Below are 22,527 nucleotides of genomic sequence, written 5' to 3' on the forward strand. Positions count from 1 at the left end.
AGGCACTTTGGGTGTGTTGGAAGAAAAGTCTTCATCATGGTTCATCCAAGTGGGGAATAAACATGGCAACTGCTTTGGGAAGAAGGTTGTAGTTTATTGCAGAAGAAAGCCATATAGCAAGATGGATCCAACAGGAAACAAAAAGGACTGACCACATGTGGGTAGTGGGTTTTTATACTCCCTAGATTCTATTGTTTGGAGTGATTTCCAGTTCCTGTTTGGGGCTATTTTCTGTGTGTTCTTAGTCCAGGTGTGCCTCTCTAGGAATCTTGCTGTTTGTGTATCCCAGCCCACCTCTCTGTGGCTGGGGTATGTAGATTTTTAGATGTCTTAGTCTTCTTAGCTTCAACCTTTCTGAATGGTTTACATCTGCATTTCTATGAAATTGGTTTCTGCTTGGGGGAGGGAGACTTGGGGCTATTAAGAAAAGTCAGCATGCTTTCCTGGTTCAATTTCTTTTTAGGAAATATATTTTTCTTCTGCCCTTTTAATATTTCCTTCTCTGTGGAGCTGACTTCCCTCAGGTGCAATTCCAAAACAACAGGATCACCACTTGAACACCATCTGCACTGACAAAATCACCATCAATCAATTGCAAATGGTGGCTTTACTTGGACTAGCTTACATCCTGCAACAATACCTTTAACATCATCACACAACATTTTCCTATCCCAGGTCCTTGGCAAAGACTCGAGAGATGCACAAAAATACCAAATCCAGTCTGAACGTTTGGCTGACTGTGCGACAAACCATAATAATAATTTTATTATTAAAAAATAAAAATTTAAGGCAATGGCACACAATTGGAACAAAAGAAAAACAGAAAACTGAAGGCTTGGTGTTTGTTGTGCAAAAGCAAGCTGGTCAAATTAATGCCATCAAAGCCAGAACTGAAGAAAGAATTTCAAATGATTCAAAATGCAGATTGTGCAAAGAAACAGAAGAAACAGTGTGCCCTATTTGTACTCTCAGCTTGTGCAAGAAGATTGCACAAACTGATTATAAACAACAAGAGTACATAGCTGCCAGAATGATTCACTGGAACATCTGTAAAAATTATCATGTCCCAATAATGAAAAATTGGTGAGAAAATAAGAGTTAAGAAAAGCAGTTGAGAATGAACAGGTTAAAATATGGGATTTCCAAATATAAACTGATGAAGTCTTGGCACATAATACACCAGATATAACTAGCTAAAAAAGAGAAATTGTGGACAATTGATTTGGAAATATCAGGGGACAGGGACACTGTAGATATGAGGTATATCCTTAATTATCTGTAAAGTCATTAAAATCAAGTAAATTAAATTTCCATGAATTAGTCAAACACATGGTTACACTTACTCAGTTATACAGATTTCAGTGCTCAGTTTCACACAAGCAATAAAGCATAATGAGTTGTCTGAATATCACACTTATAATGAATTTGTTTGCACAATAAGCCCAATTTATTTATGTTGCTTGTTTTTATTTATTTTGTTCCGTTTGGATGCCCACCCAAATCCCACCAACTCCGGTGGCGTTGCAACCCATTGAACCATAAATTAACTTCACAAGCTGGGTTGAACCACAGGCAGCCAACCATGGTTTAACCTAACAAGTAGTGCCGAATAAATGAAAGGCTAGGCTTGGGAATTACAGAGCATCCTTGATTTATGACCAGTTGCTCAACAACCACAGTGTTTGCTCAACAACCATTGTGTTCTCTTAACAATTGCCACAAAATAGATCTTAAAATTGATAACGGTCACATGGTGATCTGCTTAATGATTGTGTTCACTTATTACCATAACTGTCGGCTCAGTTATGATTGTTAACTCGAGGAATGCTGATATTCCTTTCCGTGGAGTTGCGAAGATCCTTATTTAGGAAATTTCAGGGTTATAGGCTAGAGACCAGGAATCTAGAAAGCATTCCAGAATTACAAACCATTTCCATCTTTATTGTTGTTGTTGTTCAGTCACTAAGTTGTGCCAGACTTTTTGGACCCCATGGACCACAGCATGCCAGGCCAACCTGAGTTTCCCAAATTCAAGTTCATTGTGTCATTGATGATACTACCTTACCCTCTCTTCCTCTGCCATCCCCTTCTCTTTTTGCTGTCCATCTTTCTCAACAGCAGTGTCTTTTCAGAGGAGTCCTCTCATCTCATTTGGTGGCCAAAGTATTTGAGCTTCAGTTTGAGCTTCTCTCCTTCCAAAGAACAGTCTAGATTGATTTCCTTTAGGATGAACTGGTTTGATCTCCTTGCAGTCCAAGAGACTCAAGAATCTTCTCCAACATCACAATCTGAAATTTCATCCTATTACCTCCCCTCAAAAAAATAATAATATGGAAACATGGCTTGGAAACTTAATTTGGCCCAAAACAAATTGGAGAAGACGGTCATCATTATCTTACAGTTGGTATTAAAATAACAGATTTTATTGGTTTTAATGTTTTTTGTTATTTTGTTGTCTTGTTTTTGTTTTTCAACTTTGTATGACACTCATGTCCCAGATGTATGATGGTGGCTCTCTAGCTTTATCAAATAAATGAATAAATAAGTGTATAAGCGTGCTCTCTGATTGTGCTCACACATTCTGTGAAACCTACTATAATCCAGATTTTGCTTAGCTTTTTGTGTGATCTTATCACTGGCTTTGGAAAACCACCATTCATGGCGTAGTGCAAGCCACCATTAGTTGGGTTCACACAATGCACTAAGCCAACGCCAAACTGCCATCTTCATGGCTCAGCGTGTTGCAGCTGACAGGGTGGATTATGATGGGAAAGAAACCTTGTTCACACATCATGCTAGGTCTGGGAATCCTTAACTGTGGCTTATGGAATAAATGACAGTTCACTGTGTCTGTACAATACACTAAACCAGAGGTATCCAAGCTTGGCCACTTTAAGACTTGAGGACTTCAGCTCCCAGAATTTCCCGGCCAATTAATTTAGCATGATCTGTGAACAAGGTTTCTTTCCCATCTCAACCCACCCTGTCAATCAGGCTGCTGCAACAGGCTGACCCATAAAGATCGTGGTTTGGCTTTGGCATTGTGTGAAGCGGACTAATGGTGGCTAGCTATGGTTCAACAAGTAATGTGAACACAGCCCTCCTGTCTTTGTGGCATTGCCGTCCAGACGAGTTGATCATCCACACCCCATATTGCTAGATTTACTGCCCACAGGGTTAATCCGGAGGGCACAAGGTTGGAGGAGGCATCTCCGGCGCAGCGGCCTCCCCCGTCACCATGACAACCCCTCCATCTACTACAGTACTGCATTCCAGCCCCACCTCCCCGAGCGGTAATTCCTCTGCGCTCCGCCTCCCTCGATCAAGCCCCCTCCCCTTCCCGCCCTCTTCCAGTCACCGCCCTCTCCTCCGGCCGGAGGGCCCCGCCTTCGGTGGACCCTTGGAGCCAATCAGAGGAGGAGGGAGACGAAGGCACGTTGAAAAAGAAAAGAACGAGCGGGGAGGGGAAGGGGAGTCTGGTCGCCGGCTGGCGGCCGTCGCTCCGCCTTCTTGTGCCGCGCGCGCCTGCGCGAGGGGGGGGGAAACCGGTTGAGCGTCAGTGAGGGCGCGGGGGGGGAAGAGGGGGGGAGGTAAACAAAATGGCGGCGGCGTGTTAGCTGCGGCGGTAGGAAGGCAAGGAGAGGGCGACGGGGCTTTGACGTTGGGGGGAGGAAGGGGAGCAAATAGCCGCCCCCCCCACCGCTGCCCCTGGGTGGAGAGGCGACCCCGTTTCCTCCGTAGGCTCGGTGGAGGGGAAGAATACGAGAAGAGCGGCTCCCTTTCCCGGGTCTGCCTGCCTGCTTGCCTGCCTGCCTGTCTTGTCTGTCTCTCAGATGAGTGAGACGTCGCGGCCTTCTCTTTCTTGAAGGGGGGGGGAGCCTTTAGGGAAGGCCCCACATTGGGGAGAAGCCCGTCCTTGTCGTGGCGTTCAGGCGAGTGAGTGACAGGGAGGTCTTGGGATTTATTTGGGAAAGTTGGGGGCGGCGTGTGTGTATATGTATGTGTCTGCTGAGGGGAGAGCTGGAAGCCTAAAAGGAAAAAAAAGGGGATTTTGGGGGTGGTCTCTGGGTTGAGTCCCCTTAATTTGGGGGAAGAGAGACCTACCTTAGCAAGGAAATATTGTCACTTGCCCTCCCATTTCAGATGTTGTAAGTACTCTGGGCGCACAGGGAGGGGAGGAAAGCTACAATTCTCCCCCTTTTCTTTTCTTTTTTTTTTGTTTGTGGGAGATGCCTACGAATGACCCTTCTTTTTTTTTTATAAGAAGAACTTTTCCCTGGAAATAGAAAACTATAACGAAAAGCCCCGTAATTGGTTTCTTCCTAAATGGAATGGATGGCAGTTAGCAATCTTTTTTTAAAAAAAAACAACAACCCCAAATTGTTATTGTTACATTTTTCAGTTTTAAAAATTCCTTCGGTGGACCCTCTCTTTTGAAGGCAGATAAAAATATTATAATTTTGTCAAGTTTTTTTTTTCTCTCTCTCTCTCTCTGCTTGGGGGGAAAAAAAGTGGGCATTCTCCCTCGGGGGAGATCTTTTAGAGTAAGTGTGTATTTTGGATATAAGGAACTTTGGGTTGCTGATTTCCACTGTATCCAGTCAATTGTCAAGAAAGGCATTGATTGAATTATTATTTTAGAGGGCAGTTATACTTCCTGCTAAGTTGGGTTATAGCAAAAAGGGATATCTCGCTGCCTTAAACTTGGGGAAAGGCAAGCTCTGTTTATGAACATCTTTTAGTAGTAATAGTGTTCTGATTGGCGGGGGTATTAAGACACTGAAAAAAGCCTTCTTCGAGAAAGAAGAAAGAGTCCATTTAGCTTACATATTTCCCAAGTTTGACATGTGCCTTGCTTTCTGAATTTATGGGAACAATGTAATGGTTAGAGTGGAGCTATTTCTTTTTATTGTTTCCTTTTCACATGCTAGGAATAAGCCTTCCTTGATGCTCAAGGCCTATTGAGGTCATTTTTTTAGTATTTAGCTTAAAGAGAAAGTGTGTGTGAGAGAGGGGGGGTTATTATTTTCAATAGCAAGAAAGGCCAGGACCAGGCATTAACAAATAAATCTGAGGAGTGCTTACTGAAGTTGTATTTCTGAACCGATGGTTAAAAGTATAGATTTTTTGCCATTTTTTTTAAAAAACTTAGAAGCTCTTTCCCTTTTCCAGGCTAGTTACTTAATCTGAAGAAGTGTTGTTCCAGATATCTTAATCCCATCCAGCCCTGTTTATGGTGGGTCCCTAGTACTGGGAAAACTGAGTAAGGTTTTGCATTGCCTGCCTACCTTGATACCTGAAGCAGTGGGGGTGACACATCATGTGTCAGGTAGACCCCAGGTGGTTGAAGGATGCCCCTTACTAGATACGGAAGGCCTCGAACCTTTGTCAAGGGTGAAAAAGAAAGCGTTAAAATCAGTATTGAAAATTCCTTTAAAGAGACTTGGTTTCAGCTTCCCAACGGCTGAAAGGATCCTTCACCCAAGTTGCACTTGGGTGGTGAGAGCAGAAGTCGCCTCTCGATTTTCCCACGTCACACTTTTGGAAACAGGAGCTGTTGTTTCTTGCTCAGCAATGGCGCACCCTTAAAAAAAAAGCAGTTTTGATGTTTTGATTTCAACTGTGGACAATCTTTTGAAGATGACTTAGGTCTCAAGGGGAAAAAAAAGATAAGTTTGGACTTAACTAAGGAAGTCAAACTGATTTCAAATACTTGGAGTAGCAAGACAAGATCAAAAAGTTAAAGCTAAGTGTAAATTGAGCAACCAGCTGCATTGATTTCTTTCCCCCCCCCCACACACACACACTCTTTTAAAAGAGGAACTATAAATTGGAATGTGGTGCTGGATCTCTGTAGGATCCCTGGAAAAGTTCTCGTAGGTTTTTATTTTTCATTTTAAATTAAAACGTTTGGAAAATTCTTACTTGCCTCCACTGAAACCCATTTTTTTCCCCAGTCCAAAGATTTTGGGCACAAAAGAGCATTGGATATATCAGGAATTGGATTTATAACCTATTTTTGCTTGGGGAAAAAAAAACAACCCAAAATGGATCTAGAGGACCCTCAGCAGTTGGGCATGTTTGTGGAAGGTGAATTGATGTCAGTGGGCATGGACACGTTCATCCACCGAATTGACTCCACGGAAGTGATCTACCAGCCTCGGCGGAAAAGGGCCAAACTCATAGGCAAATATCTGATGGGGGACCTGCTTGGGGAAGGGTCTTACGGCAAGGTCAAGGAGATGCTGGACTCTGAAACTCTCTGTAGGAGAGCTGTCAAAATTCTTAAGAAGAAGAAGCTGCGACGGATCCCCAATGGAGAAGCCAATGTTAAAAAGTAAGTATTTGCGCGCGTACTTACAAGTGCTTGCTGAGGATTTCTTAGCATGTTACATTTGCAAGGCAACATCTGTAACCGACAAACCTGAAATACGAAGGAGTTAAAAGCAGCTGCCAGAGAATATTGTACAAATTTTCAGTGGGCCCTGTGAAATAGCTATTAGAGGTAGGGGTTGGGTGGGAGTAGTTATTAGTTTGTGGCTGCTGTTTTTACCTCTTTGTTCAGAAAGAGATTTCTGAGTGACGTTAAATGTCAACGTCTCTCAGTCCACCTTGTCAGTCTCTAAAATGGGAGGAAGAAAGAATAAGAAAGGGATGCCATAAGACGTTATTGACTAGCGCTCCAAGAACAGTTAAATGAGGATTTGGCATATTTAATTTGCTTTACTCTTGATTTTGATTCCACTTAATTTTTATAAATACACAAAGGTGGGCAAATATATATAATACTCTTTTCCCCCCCTCCTGTTCCCCCCCCCCCCACACACAATTACCCTGTGAGTGACTGGCCTAAGGTTATCCAGCCGGCTTGCAAGGCTACAGCAGAACTAGAACTCGTCATTTCCTGGTTTCTAGGCCAGTATTTTAACTACTACGCCATATTGGCTTTACATGCTGCATCTCCCTTGGGTTGCATGCGTGCAGTTCCCTAAAGCTGCTAAAGTTCACCTGTGAGGTTATTCATGTTCCAAATTAAAATTTGAAAATAGAAATGTTTTTTCCCCCTGTTGGCTATGTTTATCTCTCTTCAAAAGGCAGTGTTTTACGATTACAAAGGTAGGCTAACTTTTCTGGACCAGAAGTCTTGTGGTTTGATCATGGAAGAGTGGCTGCCAACATCTCTTTCCAGTTTTACTTTCCAATGCTGTCTGTTTTGAGACATTCTCAATAAATAAATTCTGGCTTTTCCAGTGATAAACAGAAATAACACAAGGAAATGAGAGGACTGATAAGTGCGTTTGTTTAGCAAATCAAACCAGCTCAATTTTAACGTTGCTTTAAAATTACTGTTTTTATTGGACTTGATTTATTTAGTTACTGTACATGACTGTCTTGTTGAACTAACATGTAACTGTAAATAGTACGAATGAACCTAAAAATACAATACATCCAATTCAGAGGTAACATCAACAGCATAATGAGGTGATAAAAATGATAACTGAGGCATCAATCTCAGCCTTAGCCTATGAAATAGAAAATTATAACTCAGTGGCTTCCCAGCAGAGTTTGGTTTTACAGGTGGTCCTCGATTTACGACCCCAATTGAGCCCAACATTTCTGTTGCCAAGTGGAACATTTGTTAAGTGAATCTGGTCCCATTTTACGATGTTTCTTGCCACAGTTCAGTGAATCACTGCAGTTGTTAAGTTAGTAACACGGTTGTTAAGTAAATCTGGCCTCCCCATTCACTTTGCCGGTCAGGACACAACAGGTGAATGCATGACCCCGGGACACCGCAACCGTCATAAATGTGAGTCGGTTGCCCAGTGTCTGAATTTTGATCACGTGACCACGGGGATGCTGCAACAGTCATAAGGACAAGAAGCAACGGATGGAAACTAGTCAAGGAGAGAAGCAACCTAAAACTAAGGAGAAACTTCCTGACAGTGAGAACAATTAACCAGCGGAACAACCTGCCTCCAGAGGTGGTGAATGCTCCAACACTGGAGGTTTTTAAGAAGAGAGTGGACAGCCATTTGTCTGACATGGTATAGGGTTTCCTGCCTGAGCAGGGGGTTGGACTAGATGACCTCCAAGGTCCCTTCCAACTTGGCTATTATGATTATGATTATAAGCAGTCATAAGTCACTTTTTTTCAGTGCCATTGTAACTTTGAACGGTCACTAAGTGAACTGTTATAAGTTTGATACAGGACTGCCAGATTACCTGCAGTGTCTTCCCTTTAGGAAGACAGAGCAGGCCTTCCTACAGTCGGGGGGACTACCATAGAAAGCTGCTATCTTGGAGGTACCAGCCCTTTTAAATCCATGGAGATGGGTGAATATCCCTATCCTGAATGAGTGCCCAGGGATGGGCCAGTTTGGAGGAGGCAATCCTAAGATGTGAAGCAAGCAAATAATGGAACCAGCTCCCCCCTGAGCTTCGGATGGCCCCAGATCTCCAGTCCTTTCGCCGCGGCCTCAAAACACTCCTTTTCCACCTGGCTGACCTGGACTGACAGGGATTTTAATTATGTTTACAATTTTTAACTCTAATTTTTAATTTATTTTAATTTTTAATTTTAATTTAGTGTACAAAGGCCTTTAATTTTAATTTTATCTTAATTTCTGTATTTATTGTATATTATTGTTGTTAGCCGCCCTGAGTCCTTCGGGAGATAGGGCGGGATATAAGCCCCATTAATAAAATAAATAAATAAATAAAAAGCCATTTTAAACTAATGTCATCGCTGGAAAACTCTGGGAAGCCAGCGCTGTGCCCCAAATGCAATATCACTGTGGTCGTACTCACACAACATCATTGTGTTAGTACTGCTCACCGGCATGCGTGCTGTTGTGATTTGCATCATTTTGCCGTTTCTCGATTTTTCTTGCAAGGGCAGCCTATGTAAATTGTCTAATCTTAAAATGATAAGAACGCTCCCGATAGGCTCAATCTGTGCGCTGGTCCGAGCTGGGTGAAGTTCTCCTTTCTAGGAATTGCTCTCCGTGGCTGACTAAAAACTTCAAAACAAATCTGTGGTGCTCGCTTTAGCTGCATGGTTTACATTGCTGAGTTATTATAATTTATTTATTTTTTTGGTAGCAGTATTTCCCAAGCGATTCTCTCGAAGGTTCTTGTATTGGCATCCAGAAGTTAAACACACAGGTTTGTAAAGCTCTGTATTCAGAAACAATTTGTGCAACACGGCTCATTCTTATTCCTCCCCCCCCCCACACACACAAAATCAGGAGTCTGGTAGCATCTTTTCTGGCTGACAAATTTTATTAAAAGGTGTAAGCTTTTTAGGGTAAGCTTTGATCAACTGATGCTTAGCCACTCTTTACATCCGATGAAGCAGGCTGCAGCTTGTGAAAGATAAAAGTTGTGAATTGGAAAAGTTGCTACCAGATTCCTATGGTTTTGGGACCATAGAGTACAATATCTGATTGGCCAGAGGTATTCTGAAACCAGTTTGTTATGCTTTGGTATATAAGTACCATAAGTGTCTTATCTGTCCTTTTGTGTTACACCTATGTCCCTCTCTCCAAAAGTCCCTCTCTCCAAAAGTTGGCCCTCGGGGCTCGAGTTTGGAGAATAGCTGTTTTGATTTAGTAGCCGTCTCCAGTGGTAGCTTGACCCTCCTTAAAAAAAAAAATTGGGGGGAGACAACTGGAATGAGGCATGCTCTGTTCTTCCTACCCTTGGGAAATAGCGCAACACCATTAGCGGTCAGTTCAACTAGGAGCTTGTTGCAGAGAAAGCTACCGCCACCACAACTGTCACTGTTTTTGAGAGTCAGAAAGCCATAGGTCAGGGGGTCTTCAAACTTGGCCCTTTTATGACTTGTGGACTTCAACTCCCAGAATTCCTCAGCCAGGCATGCTGGCTGAGGAAGTCTGGGAGTTGAAGTCCACAAGTCTTAAAGTTGCCAAGGTTGAAGACCCCTGCCCTAGAGCTATTTCCCTGGTTTTAAATTGATAGCGGCATAGCTGGAGTAGTATAAGGTAGTCCTCAACTTACAGCAGTTCATTTAGTGACCATTTAAAGTTACAATGGTCTAAAACAACCCCTGACTTAACGACCATTTTTCAAAACCCAGATGCTTGGCAACTGGCTCCTATTTACGACAGGGAAGCCAGATTCACTTAGCCACTGTGTTACTAACTGAACAACTGCAGTGATTCACTTAACCAGGGGTGGTGAGAAATGTCGTAAAGCGGGGCAAAAGTCACTTAACCAATGTCTCACTTAGCAGCAGAAATGTTGGACTCAGTTCTGGCCGTAGGTCTAGGACTAACTGTATAGTGGCTTCTCTAATAGAAAGTAAGGATGGTGAGATTTACTTGCAGTGAAGAGGAATAATGGAAAGTACCAGCAGTGGAGAGAGATGGAAGGAAGCAACAAGAGTTGATAGCTGAGGTTGCTGGAAAGGCTCCCCACTGGCAGGGCCAATGATAAGAAAAGCTATATGGTGCCCAAGTCTCAATAGGCAATCGATTGATTTTTCTTGTAAAACCTGAAAACTCATAAATTCCCTGCTGCATATAATAATAATAATAATGATAATAGTAGTAGTAGTAGTAGCAGTAGTAGTAATAAGTTGGAAGGGACCTTGCAGGTCATCTAGTCCAACCCCCTACTCAGGCCGGAAACCCTATACCATTTCGGACAAATGGCTGGCCAGTCTCTTCTTAAAAACTTCCAGTGTTGGAGCATTCACAGCTTCTGGAGGCAGGTTGTTCCACTGGTTAATTGTTCTCACTGTCAGGAAGTTTCTCCTTAGTTCTAGGTTGTGTCTCTCTTTGGTTAGTTTCCATCCGTTGCTTCTTGTCCTGCTTTCAGGTGCTTTGGAGAATAGCTTGACTCCCTCTTCTTTGGGGAAGCCCCTGAGATACTGGAAGACTGCTATCATGTCACCCCTAGTCCTTATCTTCATTTATCCTCCTTCCCACAAATAACATTTGATTACAGGTAGTCATCCGTTAACAACCGTTTATTCAGCAACCATTCAAAGTTCCAGCAGTGTTGAACGAGGGGACTTATGGCCAGTCCTCAAGGTTGTGGCCGTTGCAGTGTCCCCGCAGCTAACGGGATGATTTGGGCACTTGACAACCAGCTTGCAATAACAACGGGGTCACAGCGTTCCCCAGGCACGCAGTTGCCTTTTGTCTCTTTCACTGCTGACTTCTCTCAGGAGCAAAGGCAATGAGGAAGCTGGCAAATGAGGTTGCGAATGATGGTTATGTGACGTTGGGACTTAACACCCACAGTCGCGACAGCCAGAATTGCCACTGCAAGTTGGCATGGTCCCGTGGCTTTGCGTTTTATGGACTGCATCATTTGGTGATGGAATTCGCAGTCCCAATTGCCATCATTAAGCGAATGCTGCTGTTTCCATCCCTTACCGGGTTTTTTTTGCCTATTCCTGAGCTAAGGAAGTTTGTTGCCCCAGTCTTGGAAGAGACACCAATCTATCCAGGGGGTCTTGGATAGGTGTCTGAGCAAGGTGCCCTTTGCAAATGATATCCACGGCTTCTCTCTTCCTGATTGGGGGGGGGGAACCCCTCGTCTGCTGTAACTACTTTGTGAGGATCATAGTACACCGAAGCTTAACGCTTGGGGTGCATTATGCTGCTCTGCAGAAGTTTGATAGGGTGATAATCTTGAGTTAGGAACCGAATTCCCCAGATTCATGCTTTCTCAATCAAAAATTCTAAAAGAGAGGCAAAAGACAGGCCATTGCTTCTTAGCTTGCTCGTTGGGGGAGAGACACAGAAGACCTTGTGGCCTGTCCTTAACTTCCAAATCTTCTTCCTTTCCAATCTGCAATGTGATAGAGAGATCTAGTACTCCGGTAACTTTACCCTCCAGCAGTGTTTCTCGACCGTGGCAGCTTGAAGAAGAGTAGACATCTTGTCGGCTGAGGAATTCCGGGAGTTGAAGTCCAGACATCTTCAAGTTGCCAAGGTTGAGAAACCCTACGTATGGCCACTTGGGTGAATTCAGCCAGAATTTATTTATGAAATTTCTGGGTTTTTTTTAAAGTAAAGTTTTATTAATTATTTTTTTTATAGAATTCAATAGTAATCATTCAACAAAACGTGTTGTCTGAGTATCTTATTCACTAATACAAATTAAATTCCTAATCCCTAAATCTTTCCTCTAACCATGGATAAAATAGGTCCCAAGTTTGAAAATATTCTGTTTCTTCTTTTTCTTTCAGCCTTAAAGTAAGTCTGTCCATTTCCGCACAGTCTAGTATTTTTTTATTATTATTATTATTTCTTCTTCTGGTGGTGTTTCTTCGTTCTTCCAATATTGTGCAAATATAATTCTTGCCGCTGTTCTCACATGTAAAGTTAATTTTTAATTTATGAAATTTCTGCACCACCCATCTCACTTAAGTGATTCTGGGTGATTTACAACATCGCAAAGAAGCATATAAATACATGAATAAAAGCATGGATTAAAAACAGGTTAAAACCTATCCAAGTAAAGATAAATTCCCAGAAACCCCAGCCAGAATGGCTAGAGGAAATCTTGGCGTAGTTGTCCAGCACAGGTTGGAGACGTCTGATCGGTATAGGCTGCCCAAAACGTGGTGCTTTTGACTTTGATTAAACTTTTTTATTCTTTACCAAAATTAACTGTGGGTGAATGCAGCACTTAAACTGTCGCACATTTTCCCTGTTGTCCCCCAGCAAGAAAGTGGATGCTAATATTTTTGAATTTTTTTTTTCAAACTTTATAACATGATTTCCTAGATTAAGACCAACCAAGCAATCTGCTAGGATGCTCTTGAAGCCGAATGAAAGAATTTGTATTTGGGGCTTGGCACACTCTGGAGCTTGCTCCTGTTACTAGAGGAGTAAAATAAAAGTGAAAGTTTGGGGTCTTGCTAGAAAATTGCGGGGATTTGTCCAGGTAGTGTCTGAAAATCAAACACGATTGAATGGAAGAAAAAAAAATGCAGCGAAGCACAGAGTTGCCTTGGACCTGCGAGATGGGCAGCAAATAAATTTGATACTAATAATAGAGAAAGTAATAGTAAACGAAAGAGTTAAAGTGCTCTGTGACTTTACAATTCAAGCAGACACCCACCCCCCCACTTGATAATTGTTAATAAGAAAGACAAAATATCTGGGTAGTGGACAGATCAGTACCTGGGGACAGCAAAAGAGAAGAGAGAGAACTAGAGAGGATAACACAATATAAAGCCCTGCAAATAGAAATAGAATGACTATGGCAAAAAAAAGCAAATGTAGTCTCCATGGCAATAAGCCCCTTGAGTGCAATCCCAAAGCAACTGGGGCACCACTTGAACAGCATTGGCATAGACAAAATCACCATCGATTGACTACAAAAGACAGCTTGACATCATCATTATCATCATCATAAAAGTTGGAAGGGACCTTGGAGGTCATCTAGTCCAACCCCCTCCTCAGGCAGGAAACCCTATACCATTTCAGACAAATGGCTGTCCAGTCTCTTCTTAAAAACTTCCTGTGTTGGAGCATTCACCACTTCTGGAAGCAGGTTGTTCCACTGGTTAATTGTTCCAACTGTCAGGAAGTTTCTCCTTAGTTCTAGGTTGCTTCTCTCCTTGACTAGTTTCCATCCATTGCTTCTTGTCCTGCCCTCAGGTGCTTTGGAGAATAGCTTGACTCCCTCTTCTTTTGGCACCCCGTGAGATATTGGAACACTGCTATCATGTCACCCCTCGTCCTTCTCTTCATTAAACTAAGACTTACCCAATTCCAGCAACTGTTCTTCATATGTTTTAGCCTCCAGTCCCCTAATCATCTTTGTTGCTCTTCTCTTGTTACTCTTTCTAGAGTCTCATCATCTTTTTTACATCGTGGTGACCAAAACTGGATGCAGTATTCCAGGTGTGGCCTTACCAAGGCATTATAAAGTGGTATTAATACTTCACGTGATCTTGATTCTATCCCTCTATTAATGCAGCCTAGCACTGTGTTGGCTTTTTTGGCAGCTGCAGCACACGGCTGGCTCCTATTTAAGTGATTGTCCACTTGGAGCAGCTTACACCTTCAACAATACTTCTAACTCTTATCAGATCAACACCTGCCTATCCCAGGTCTTTGGAAAGGACTGGATAGGTGGGTAAAAATATCAGATCCAGTCCGAACATCTGGATGACTGTGAAACGAGCAATTTAAAAAAATAATAAAATGAGCACAGATCAGCAAACAGAAATTCCTGTTAGTAACTAAAGTCATTTGAGGAGCTGCTTATTCCTTCAGTGTGAAGGGGCAAATTTTCCTGTCTGTATCATGTTGATTATACTAAGCAAAGGCTGATGACCTTCAGACGTGTGTATACAGACAGATACCAAGAATCTTGGCTGTTTCCTGTGTTTGTGCGATGGATAGGTGAGGGTATTAACCCTACGGGTAACCCAGAGATATGCAATCACAGTAATTGGTAATGGGCAAAAACGTCTTGAATTCAGTTTTTTTTCCATATAGGCAGTCCTTGACTTAACCACAATTGAGCCCCAAATTTCTGTTGCTAAGTGAGACAGTTGTTAAGTGAATTTTGACCCACTTTAAGATGTTACTTGCCATAGTTGTTAAGTAAATTACTACAGTTACGAAATAAGTAACACAGTTGTTAAGTGAATCTGGTTACCCCATGGACTTTTGCTTGTCAGAAGGTCACAAAAGGTGATCTTCATGATCCCGGGACACTGCAACCATCATAAATACGAGTCGGTTGCCAAGCATCCAAATTTTAATCCCGTGACCACGGGGATGCTGCAATGGTTGTGAATGTGAAAAATGGTCATAAATCATTTTTTTCAGTGCCATTGTAACTTCAGTCATTAAATGAACTGTTGTAAGCCGAGGACTACCTGTATTCAGAACCTTAGTTTTTCAGGGAAAAGCACTGTTCTAATTTTTTTTAAAAAATGCAGTTCTTTCATCATTTTGGAAGTGTTTTAAGCTCAAAACGCTCCCAAGCTCATCAAAATAAACCCCATTTCATGGTTGAGATAAGTTTTGCCACCCTCAAAACAGCCGTGTTTTAGAATTTAAAAGGGCTGAATTTGAAATGTTTTGCACATCCTTAATAATATATCATTGCATGAAAATAAAATCATAGTGCTAATGATTTCATTCCCTTTGACTTGTGCAGTTGATTTACACATGGGAAAAGTAATCCTTTTGAGTCATGTAAAAAAATGTTGTACTTGATGCTTCCACCCCGACCTTATATGGTATTCTTCCACATTGCTCGTGTTAGTATTTTTTAGTTGTGTCAAAGGCTGTGTAAAGTTTTTTAAAGTGTGACAGAAGATTGTGTTTCCCTTGACTAGATATTTGGGGAAAGAACGGGGGGGGGGGGGGGGGGAGAGTCTGAGTTGTGAATAACCAGATTTTGACCAAATGTCTGCAGGATAACTACTATCTCACTCCTGTGAAGACAGAACTGTTGTCATTGTTGCAATGAAGGGCTAACTAAAGCCTCCTGGGACATTTAAAACTGCACTTTTGTCAGCTTTATATCCTGCTTTTCCACCAATGAATGGAGCGGAAGGCATGAGTAATACATAAATGTAACTAAAAATGTGATTAAAGCACATTAAAATACAATGAATTAAGATCTTAATTGCTACCACCTCACTCAGCACTTAGTGGCCTGTCAGATTTTTTCCCCCCTGATTTGGTGGGAGAATAAAAAAGGAAGTTAACCTATCTATAATAATAACAGAGTTGGAAGGGACCTTGGAGGTCTTCTAGTCTGACTCCCTGCTCAAGCAGGAAACCCTATGCCATTTCAGACAAATGGCTGTCCACGTCACCCCTTTTCTTCTTTTCTTTAAGCTAGACATACCCAATTCCAGCAACCGTTCCTTACATGTTTTAGCCTCCAGTCCCGTGATCATCTTTGTTGCTCTTCTCTGCACTCTTTCTAGAGTCTCAACATCTTTTTTTACATCTTGGTGACCAAAACTGGATGCCGTATTCCAAGTGTGGCCGTATCACACTTATCTCCCTTAGCAGAGGCTTCCAGTTCTTGCAGAAAATTTCAAGTACTTTTCCTTGTATTTCTTGACATTCCCCTGATGATAGCAGGAGTAGGAGAAGAGATTCTCCTGAAAGATTTAAGTCTATAGGCTCTTAAGAAGAGATACTGTCCTCCAGATAATTTTACAGGACATGACCAGTTGTTGTAGATCATTCCAATTGTTCTTCAGAAGCCAGTGATTTTAATTAATTAATTTTAATTAATTTTATTAAATTTATATACCGCCCTTTCCCGAAGGACTCAGGGCGGTTTACAGGGTATTTAAAATCAAACAGTAAAAATACAAAAGTTAAAAAACAATTAAAAAAATTAAATTAAAAATTTAATTATCCCTTAAAAATTAAAAATTAAAAATTAAATTATCCCTTAAATAAAACCCCAGTTAAAAATTCTCAGCCTGGGCCGGAGAGCTCAAAGAGCCAGGTCTTCAGGTCCCGGCGGAATGAACGAAGGTCAGGGGCAGTCCTAAGTTCCACGGGCAGCTGGTTCCAGAGGGCAGGCGCACCCACAGAGAATGTGGGAATTGTGTGTTCTCTTTAAGAGTCAGTTTGGTGTAGTGGCTAAGACTAGAATAATATCAGTGTTGGATCAAACTAAATGCCTACCTATGTCAACATTCTATTTTAAAGTGGTTAACCCACAGGAAGCCTTTGAAGCTAGATCTAAATATTGAGATAACACGAATGAAGGGGAATATCCGTGTCCCAGGATAATGTTGCAGGATCCAATCTGGGTCGATCACCGGGACGAGAGGTTTTGTCTTCTGAGCTTTTGGACTCACGCTGGAACCCAGTCTTGGGGAATTTCTCTGTGTGCTTTGGGCTCTTGTCTGTGTGGTATTTGTATGATGCCTGTTGTGTGTAGCTTTTTAGATGTAGATTGGGGTGTTGACTGCTGCCTGTTAAGTTGTTGGCTGTTTCTTTGTGCTGCAAGCCCTCGCCTCCTAAGTACTTGATAAAATGGGAGTAAATCAGTCACTTCCCTGGCTGTTTTTGTCCCTGCTTGTCCAACAATCTTAGTAGCTGCAAAATTGAATGTGTGTCCTTGTTTACTGCAATGTGAGGCTAATTGAGGTAACAGTTGTAATATCAGAGGGATTTTATGCTCACAGGATAATTTTGCTTTCTAGAGTTCTAGGACCATTACATAGTAACACACAAAACTAATTCTCCATCATGTCAGGGGTTTTCAAACGTATTTACACATTTGCTGGGCATCTCTCCTGTCCACTTTCTGCTGCTTCCAAAAATGTGGGATCAATTATTATTCTGGTAGAATATGCCAGTCTTTCCCGCTTATTCCCCCCCCTGTAATTGTGTGTGACTTTGTTGCTTTTGTTTTATGCAGGCCTTCAAATGGAAACAGAACAGTCTGTTTCCGTTTGAAAATAAACCTTATGGCAAATAAGGGAAAAGATTATAAAGGAACTCTTGGGTAGTCGTCAAATAGTTCTAGAACAGCAGTTCTAAATTTGAACAGAGCTGAGGGAAGCTCTGTAACTGAGGAGCCAGTGCTGAATGTTCTAGAAGTTTTTATTTGCCCATCACTCTGTGGATTCCCCTTTGTTTCCGTTTCGTCAAATGAAATCCGATGCGTTTTTTTTCTTAATTACCAGCGTTTTTAGTTTTGGTGAACTTTTCTGGCTTGAAAGCAAAATATTGGGTATTCTTATTCTTATTATCGGAGAGAGTTATGTCTGCCTTAGAAGCATCCTTTGTGCATGTTTTTGAAGCCTGTCTCTGAAAGGAGAACAACCCCAAATTTGGGATTTGCGTCTGTATTGAGAGACATTCTTCTTTCTGCTTCCAAAATCAAGAATCTAATTATTATTATTATTATTATTATTATTATTATTATTATTATTATTATTATTATTATTATTATTATTATTATTATTAATTTTATTTGTATACCGCCCTTCTCCCGAAGGACTCAGGGCGGTGAACAGGGCAGTACTTGTTAAAAGACAAAATACAAAATACAAAAATACAAAAATTAAAAGAGAATTAAACAGAATGCCCACAACTCTTACAATAAGTTAAAACACATTAAAAAGTAGGTTAAAACCCATTAACAAAACCCAACCCCATCCCCATCAGGCCAGGCCAGCTTGTTCGAAGAGGTGAGTCTTTAGATTGCGCCGGACGGAGCGAAGGTCGGGCGCCATCCCGAGCTCAACCGGAAGATGGTTCCATAAATCCGGCGCGCCCACAGAGAACGCCCTCCCCCTGGGGGCCACCAGTCGGCATTCTTTGACCGGTGGCACCCTGAGGAGGCCCTCTCTGTGGGAGCGTACTGGGCGGAGGGAAGTTGATGCCGGCCGCAGGTGCTCCCCAAGGTATTCCGGACCCATGCCATGTAGGGCTTTGTAGGTCATTACCAGCACCTTGAATCTCACCCGGAAGACAACTGGGAGCCAATGCAGCTCGCGGAGCAGAGGTGTAACATGGGAGTGTCGGGAAACTCCCAACACAACTCTCGCGGCTGCATTCTGTACCAGTTGGAGCCTCCAAGTGGTCTTCAAGGGCAGCCCCATGTAGAGTTAAAGCATTCCGCTCAGTTTTCTGGAAGGGAAGGCTATTCTTTCAAAATCCTTTTCTTTTTTTTTTAAACTGAGGATGGTTACAGAATTTAGAACATCTTTGCTGAGTTCTGCCTCTTCATTTAATCGTGGGCTTAATTTGTATAAGTATCGTGAGTGGAATTCTTTTGATTTGGGGTAAAACATACATAGTAGAAGCGTACCTTTGCTTTCATTCCCGAGAAGCACCTACAAAGCTAACCAAAATTAAAATGAATAGGATTTTACTTTTGGTTTGTTTGTAGGTGCTTCTGACCCGAAGATAGGTGGACTTATTGAAATGCTACATAGTTGGAAGGGCCTGGCGCCTTGCACTATATTTCTCTTCTGCAATTTCGGTTTCCTGGCATAAAGAATGCTTTGTGTTCTAGTATAAGAGAAATGTCTTGGGGCTTGATCTTTATTTATTAGATTTTTATCCTGCATTTATTACTCAGCAAGTGACTCAAGGTGTTGAACGTGCATAATACCGTATTTTCAGGCGTATAAGACGACTGGGCGTATAAGACGACCCCCTACATTTCCTGTTAAATTATAGGGTTTGGGCTATACTCGCCGTATAAGACTACCCCTCTTCCAACACACACCAAATAAAAATTAAAAAACATCAGATTTGATTTTAATATGGTAATTTTAATTCAAATGCTTATGACATGCAGGTACTTAGTAGGAAAACTGTCACTTATAAACATAAGGCTGTTTGTCATCAAACATGTAAACATAAAACAGTGCAAGTGGATTAAACTTAAAATAATAATAATAATAATAATAATAATAATAATAATAATAATAATAATAATAATAATAATAATAATAATAAAAGTTGGAAGGGACCTTGGAGGTCATCTAGTCCAACCCCCTGCTAAGGCAGGAAACCCTATACCATTTCAGACAAATGGCTGTCCAGTCTCTTCTTAAAAACTTCCAGTGTTGGAGCATTCACCACTTCTGGAGGCAGGTTGTTCCACTGGTTAATTGTTCTAACTGTCAGGAAGTTTCTCCTTAGTTCTAGGTTGCTTCTCTCCTTGACTAGTTTCCATCCATTGCTTCTTGTCCTGCTTTCAGGTGCTTTGGAGAATAGCTTGGCTCCCTCTTCTTTGTGGCAGCCCCTGAGATATTGGATCACTGCTATCATGTCACCCCTCACCCTTCTCTTCGTTAAACTACACATACCCAATTCCAGCAACCGTTTCCTATTTTCCTAATTCACTTTTTCACTTTTCCTAATTCACTCTAAAGCTTTCCCTGCACAGAGCCTTAAGTAACACCAGCTGCCTGCAATTAGTGCAGGTTCTCATCCCACCAGGCTCAAGGTTGAGTCAGCCTTCCATCCTTCCGAGGTAGGTAAAATGAGGACCCAGATTGTTGGGAGCAATAAGCTGACTTTGTAAAAATGGGTGAAAGCTCTAATAAGCAGGCATATACATAGAATGAAGGCTATTGCTAAGCACTTTGATTTGTGCTTTAAATTGTAAGCCGCCCTGAGTCTTCGGAGAAGGGCGGGATATAAATGGTATTTTTTAAAAAAAAGACCAAATGGGAGATCCGCTCCAGGTTTTCCAGCCAGCCCGCCCAGTTCCTGAGTCAAATGTGTCCTTAGAGCTAAGCTGCTGCTCTGGCTACGCATTCCCCACCTGCCTTTCAAGTTGCTCTTGCATTCCCCACCTGCCTACAGCTGCTCTTCAACTTTAGAAGGAAAGAAGCCCAGACCCCAGCCTGTAAAAAATCACAGACTGCAGCTTCTACTCCAATTGGTCCCGCTTTCCCTGCGCAGACTAAATGGAAGATCCGCTCCAGGTTTTCCAGCCAGCCCTGTCCCTAAAGTTTCAGCACCCGGCGTATAAGACAACCCCTGACTTTTGAGAAGATTTTCATGGGTTAAAAAGTCATCTTGTACGCCAGAAAATACGGTAAACTAAAGGCATGATGTCCTTTTCTCTGTTTATTTTTTCCTTGCAGATTGTTCCATCACCAAGTTCCTAAATCGCATCACTTCTTTCTTTCTTTCTTTCTTTCTTTCTTTCTTTCTTTCTTTCTTTCTTTCTTTCTTTCTTTCTTTCTTTCTTTCTTTCTTTCTTTCTTTCTTGTCAAGTTTTTGACACCTTGCTAGGTGACTGGTGGTACTCGGATGTTGCCATATCCTAAAAGTGGTACAATGGGTGAAAAGGTTGAAAAGCCCTGTTCTAACACACATAATGGAGTGCCCTGAGGCCCTTGAAAGCCGAACTAGCCACATGTTGATCTCTAGGGTATGGTGAGGCGAGGCCATTTAGGATTTAGTAGGCTTAAGACAATGATTATCGGTCTCTTTAAGTCTTTGTGATCTCCAGTGGGTTTCCCATCAATTAGTTTATTTTAAAACATATGTATGGAAATTAAAGTAGGGTTGGGTTAATACACACATATACTTATTTATTTCTGTCTGTTTACCTGCTGTATCTTTTTTTTCTGCCTGGAGTTCAAAGTACTCAAAGCACTTCCTCTTCCATTTCCCTCACCACCATCACCACCACAACAACAACCCTGGATTGTGAGAGGAAATGACCGGTTCAGAGTCATCCATGATTGTCTGCGTGATTGAGAATACTTTGACTTGGATATCCTTAGTCCTGGCCCACTGTCTTCATCACTATACCAGAGGTTTCCAACCGTGGCAACTTAAAAGATCTGCGGACTTCAATTCCCAGAATTCCCCAACCAGCTATGCTGTGGGAAAACAAAAAGTGTGAAAAAGGCCACTTTTTTCAGGGCCGTTGTAACTCAGAATGGTCACTAAATGAACTGTTACCCGTGTTTCCCCGAAAATAAGACCGGGTCTTAATTTATTTATTTATTTTTATTTATTTTTTCCTCCAAAAGAGGCACCAGGTCTTTTTTTTGTGTCTGTTTGTGGGGGACGTCTTTTATACCCACCTCTGGCACCGACAGCCCCGCCCAGCCAGTCCACTTCTTCTTGGACCGAAGGAGCAGCTTTATGCTGCAGTTGCATTCCGGCCTGCGTTTTGCAGTCGGGCCTTTCCGGAAGGCCTCTGCAGGCGAGGACCGAGTTATGGATTCAATCCATAGCTTGGTTCTCGACTGCGTAGGTCTTGCAGAAATGAGCCACGGATTGAATCCATAGCTCGGTCCTCGGCTGCAGTGGCCTTCCGGAAAGGCCCATGACCGAGAAATGCAGGCCTGGCTGCAGAAGAGGCCTAAGAAAAAGAAGTGGGCCAGCAAGGAGAGAGGCCTGGCTACAAGGTGATTGGTTGCGGGTCATATGGGCACCCCCAATCCCAACCCCGCCCTAGCTTGATTTTTAGGCGTGTGCCTCTCCCTAAAACTAGGGCTTATTTGGGGGGGGCAGGGCTTATATTAGGCTCCCCCCAAAAATCAAGCTAGGGCTTATTTTTGGGGTAGGCCTTACTTTTGGGGTAATGGGTCTAAGTCGAGGACTACCTGTACGTGCTGGTTTGCCACGTGCCCAAATTCTGATCACGTCGCCACGGGGAAGCTGGCATGGTTGTCAGCGTGAGGACCAATTGTAAGCCCCTTGTTTCAGCGGCACTGCAGCTTTGAACAGCCACTAAACCACAGGTCTGCAACCCGCGGCTCCGGAGCCGCATGCGGCTCTTTCAGCCGTCTCCTACGGCTCTCAGTCCTCTGCCATGTGCAGTCCAAAAAGAAAAAAAGATGGGACTAAAAAAGTTCAACCAATCAATTCAAATATGCAGGGTAGGTGCATATCTCGCCTTGGCTCCACTCTTTTTTTTTTATTGAAAAGTTTTACAGTACATTTTTTAAAAAACAAACCCCCCCAAGCCCCTCCCCTCTCCCCAAACCTCCCCAACTCTTCCCTCCCCTCCCACTCCCCCCTCCCCGATTTCCCAGAGCTAAATACAGGGTATAAA

General features: G+C 42.3%; 1 protein-coding gene across 4 annotated transcripts in view; it reads left to right on the forward strand.

The window, feature by feature from the left end:
• Positions 1–3,591: 3,591 nt before the first annotated feature.
• STK11 (serine/threonine kinase 11) overlaps positions 3,592–22,527 on the forward strand; it is a 126,572-nt gene continuing 107,636 nt past the window's right edge. For all 4 annotated transcript variants that reach the window (XM_081321195.1, XM_081321193.1, XM_081321192.1 and 1 more), the window contains exon 1: positions 3,592–6,337. In XM_081321195.1, the coding sequence (XP_081177321.1) occupies positions 6,048–6,337 (290 nt within the window). In that variant the 5' untranslated portion in view covers positions 3,592–6,047. The remainder of the gene's footprint in view (positions 6,338–22,527) is intronic.

The sequence above is a fragment of the Vipera berus genome (genome assembly GCF_964194415.1).
Source record: "Vipera berus genome assembly, chromosome: 1".
Taxonomy (NCBI): Eukaryota; Metazoa; Chordata; class Lepidosauria; order Squamata; family Viperidae; genus Vipera; species Vipera berus.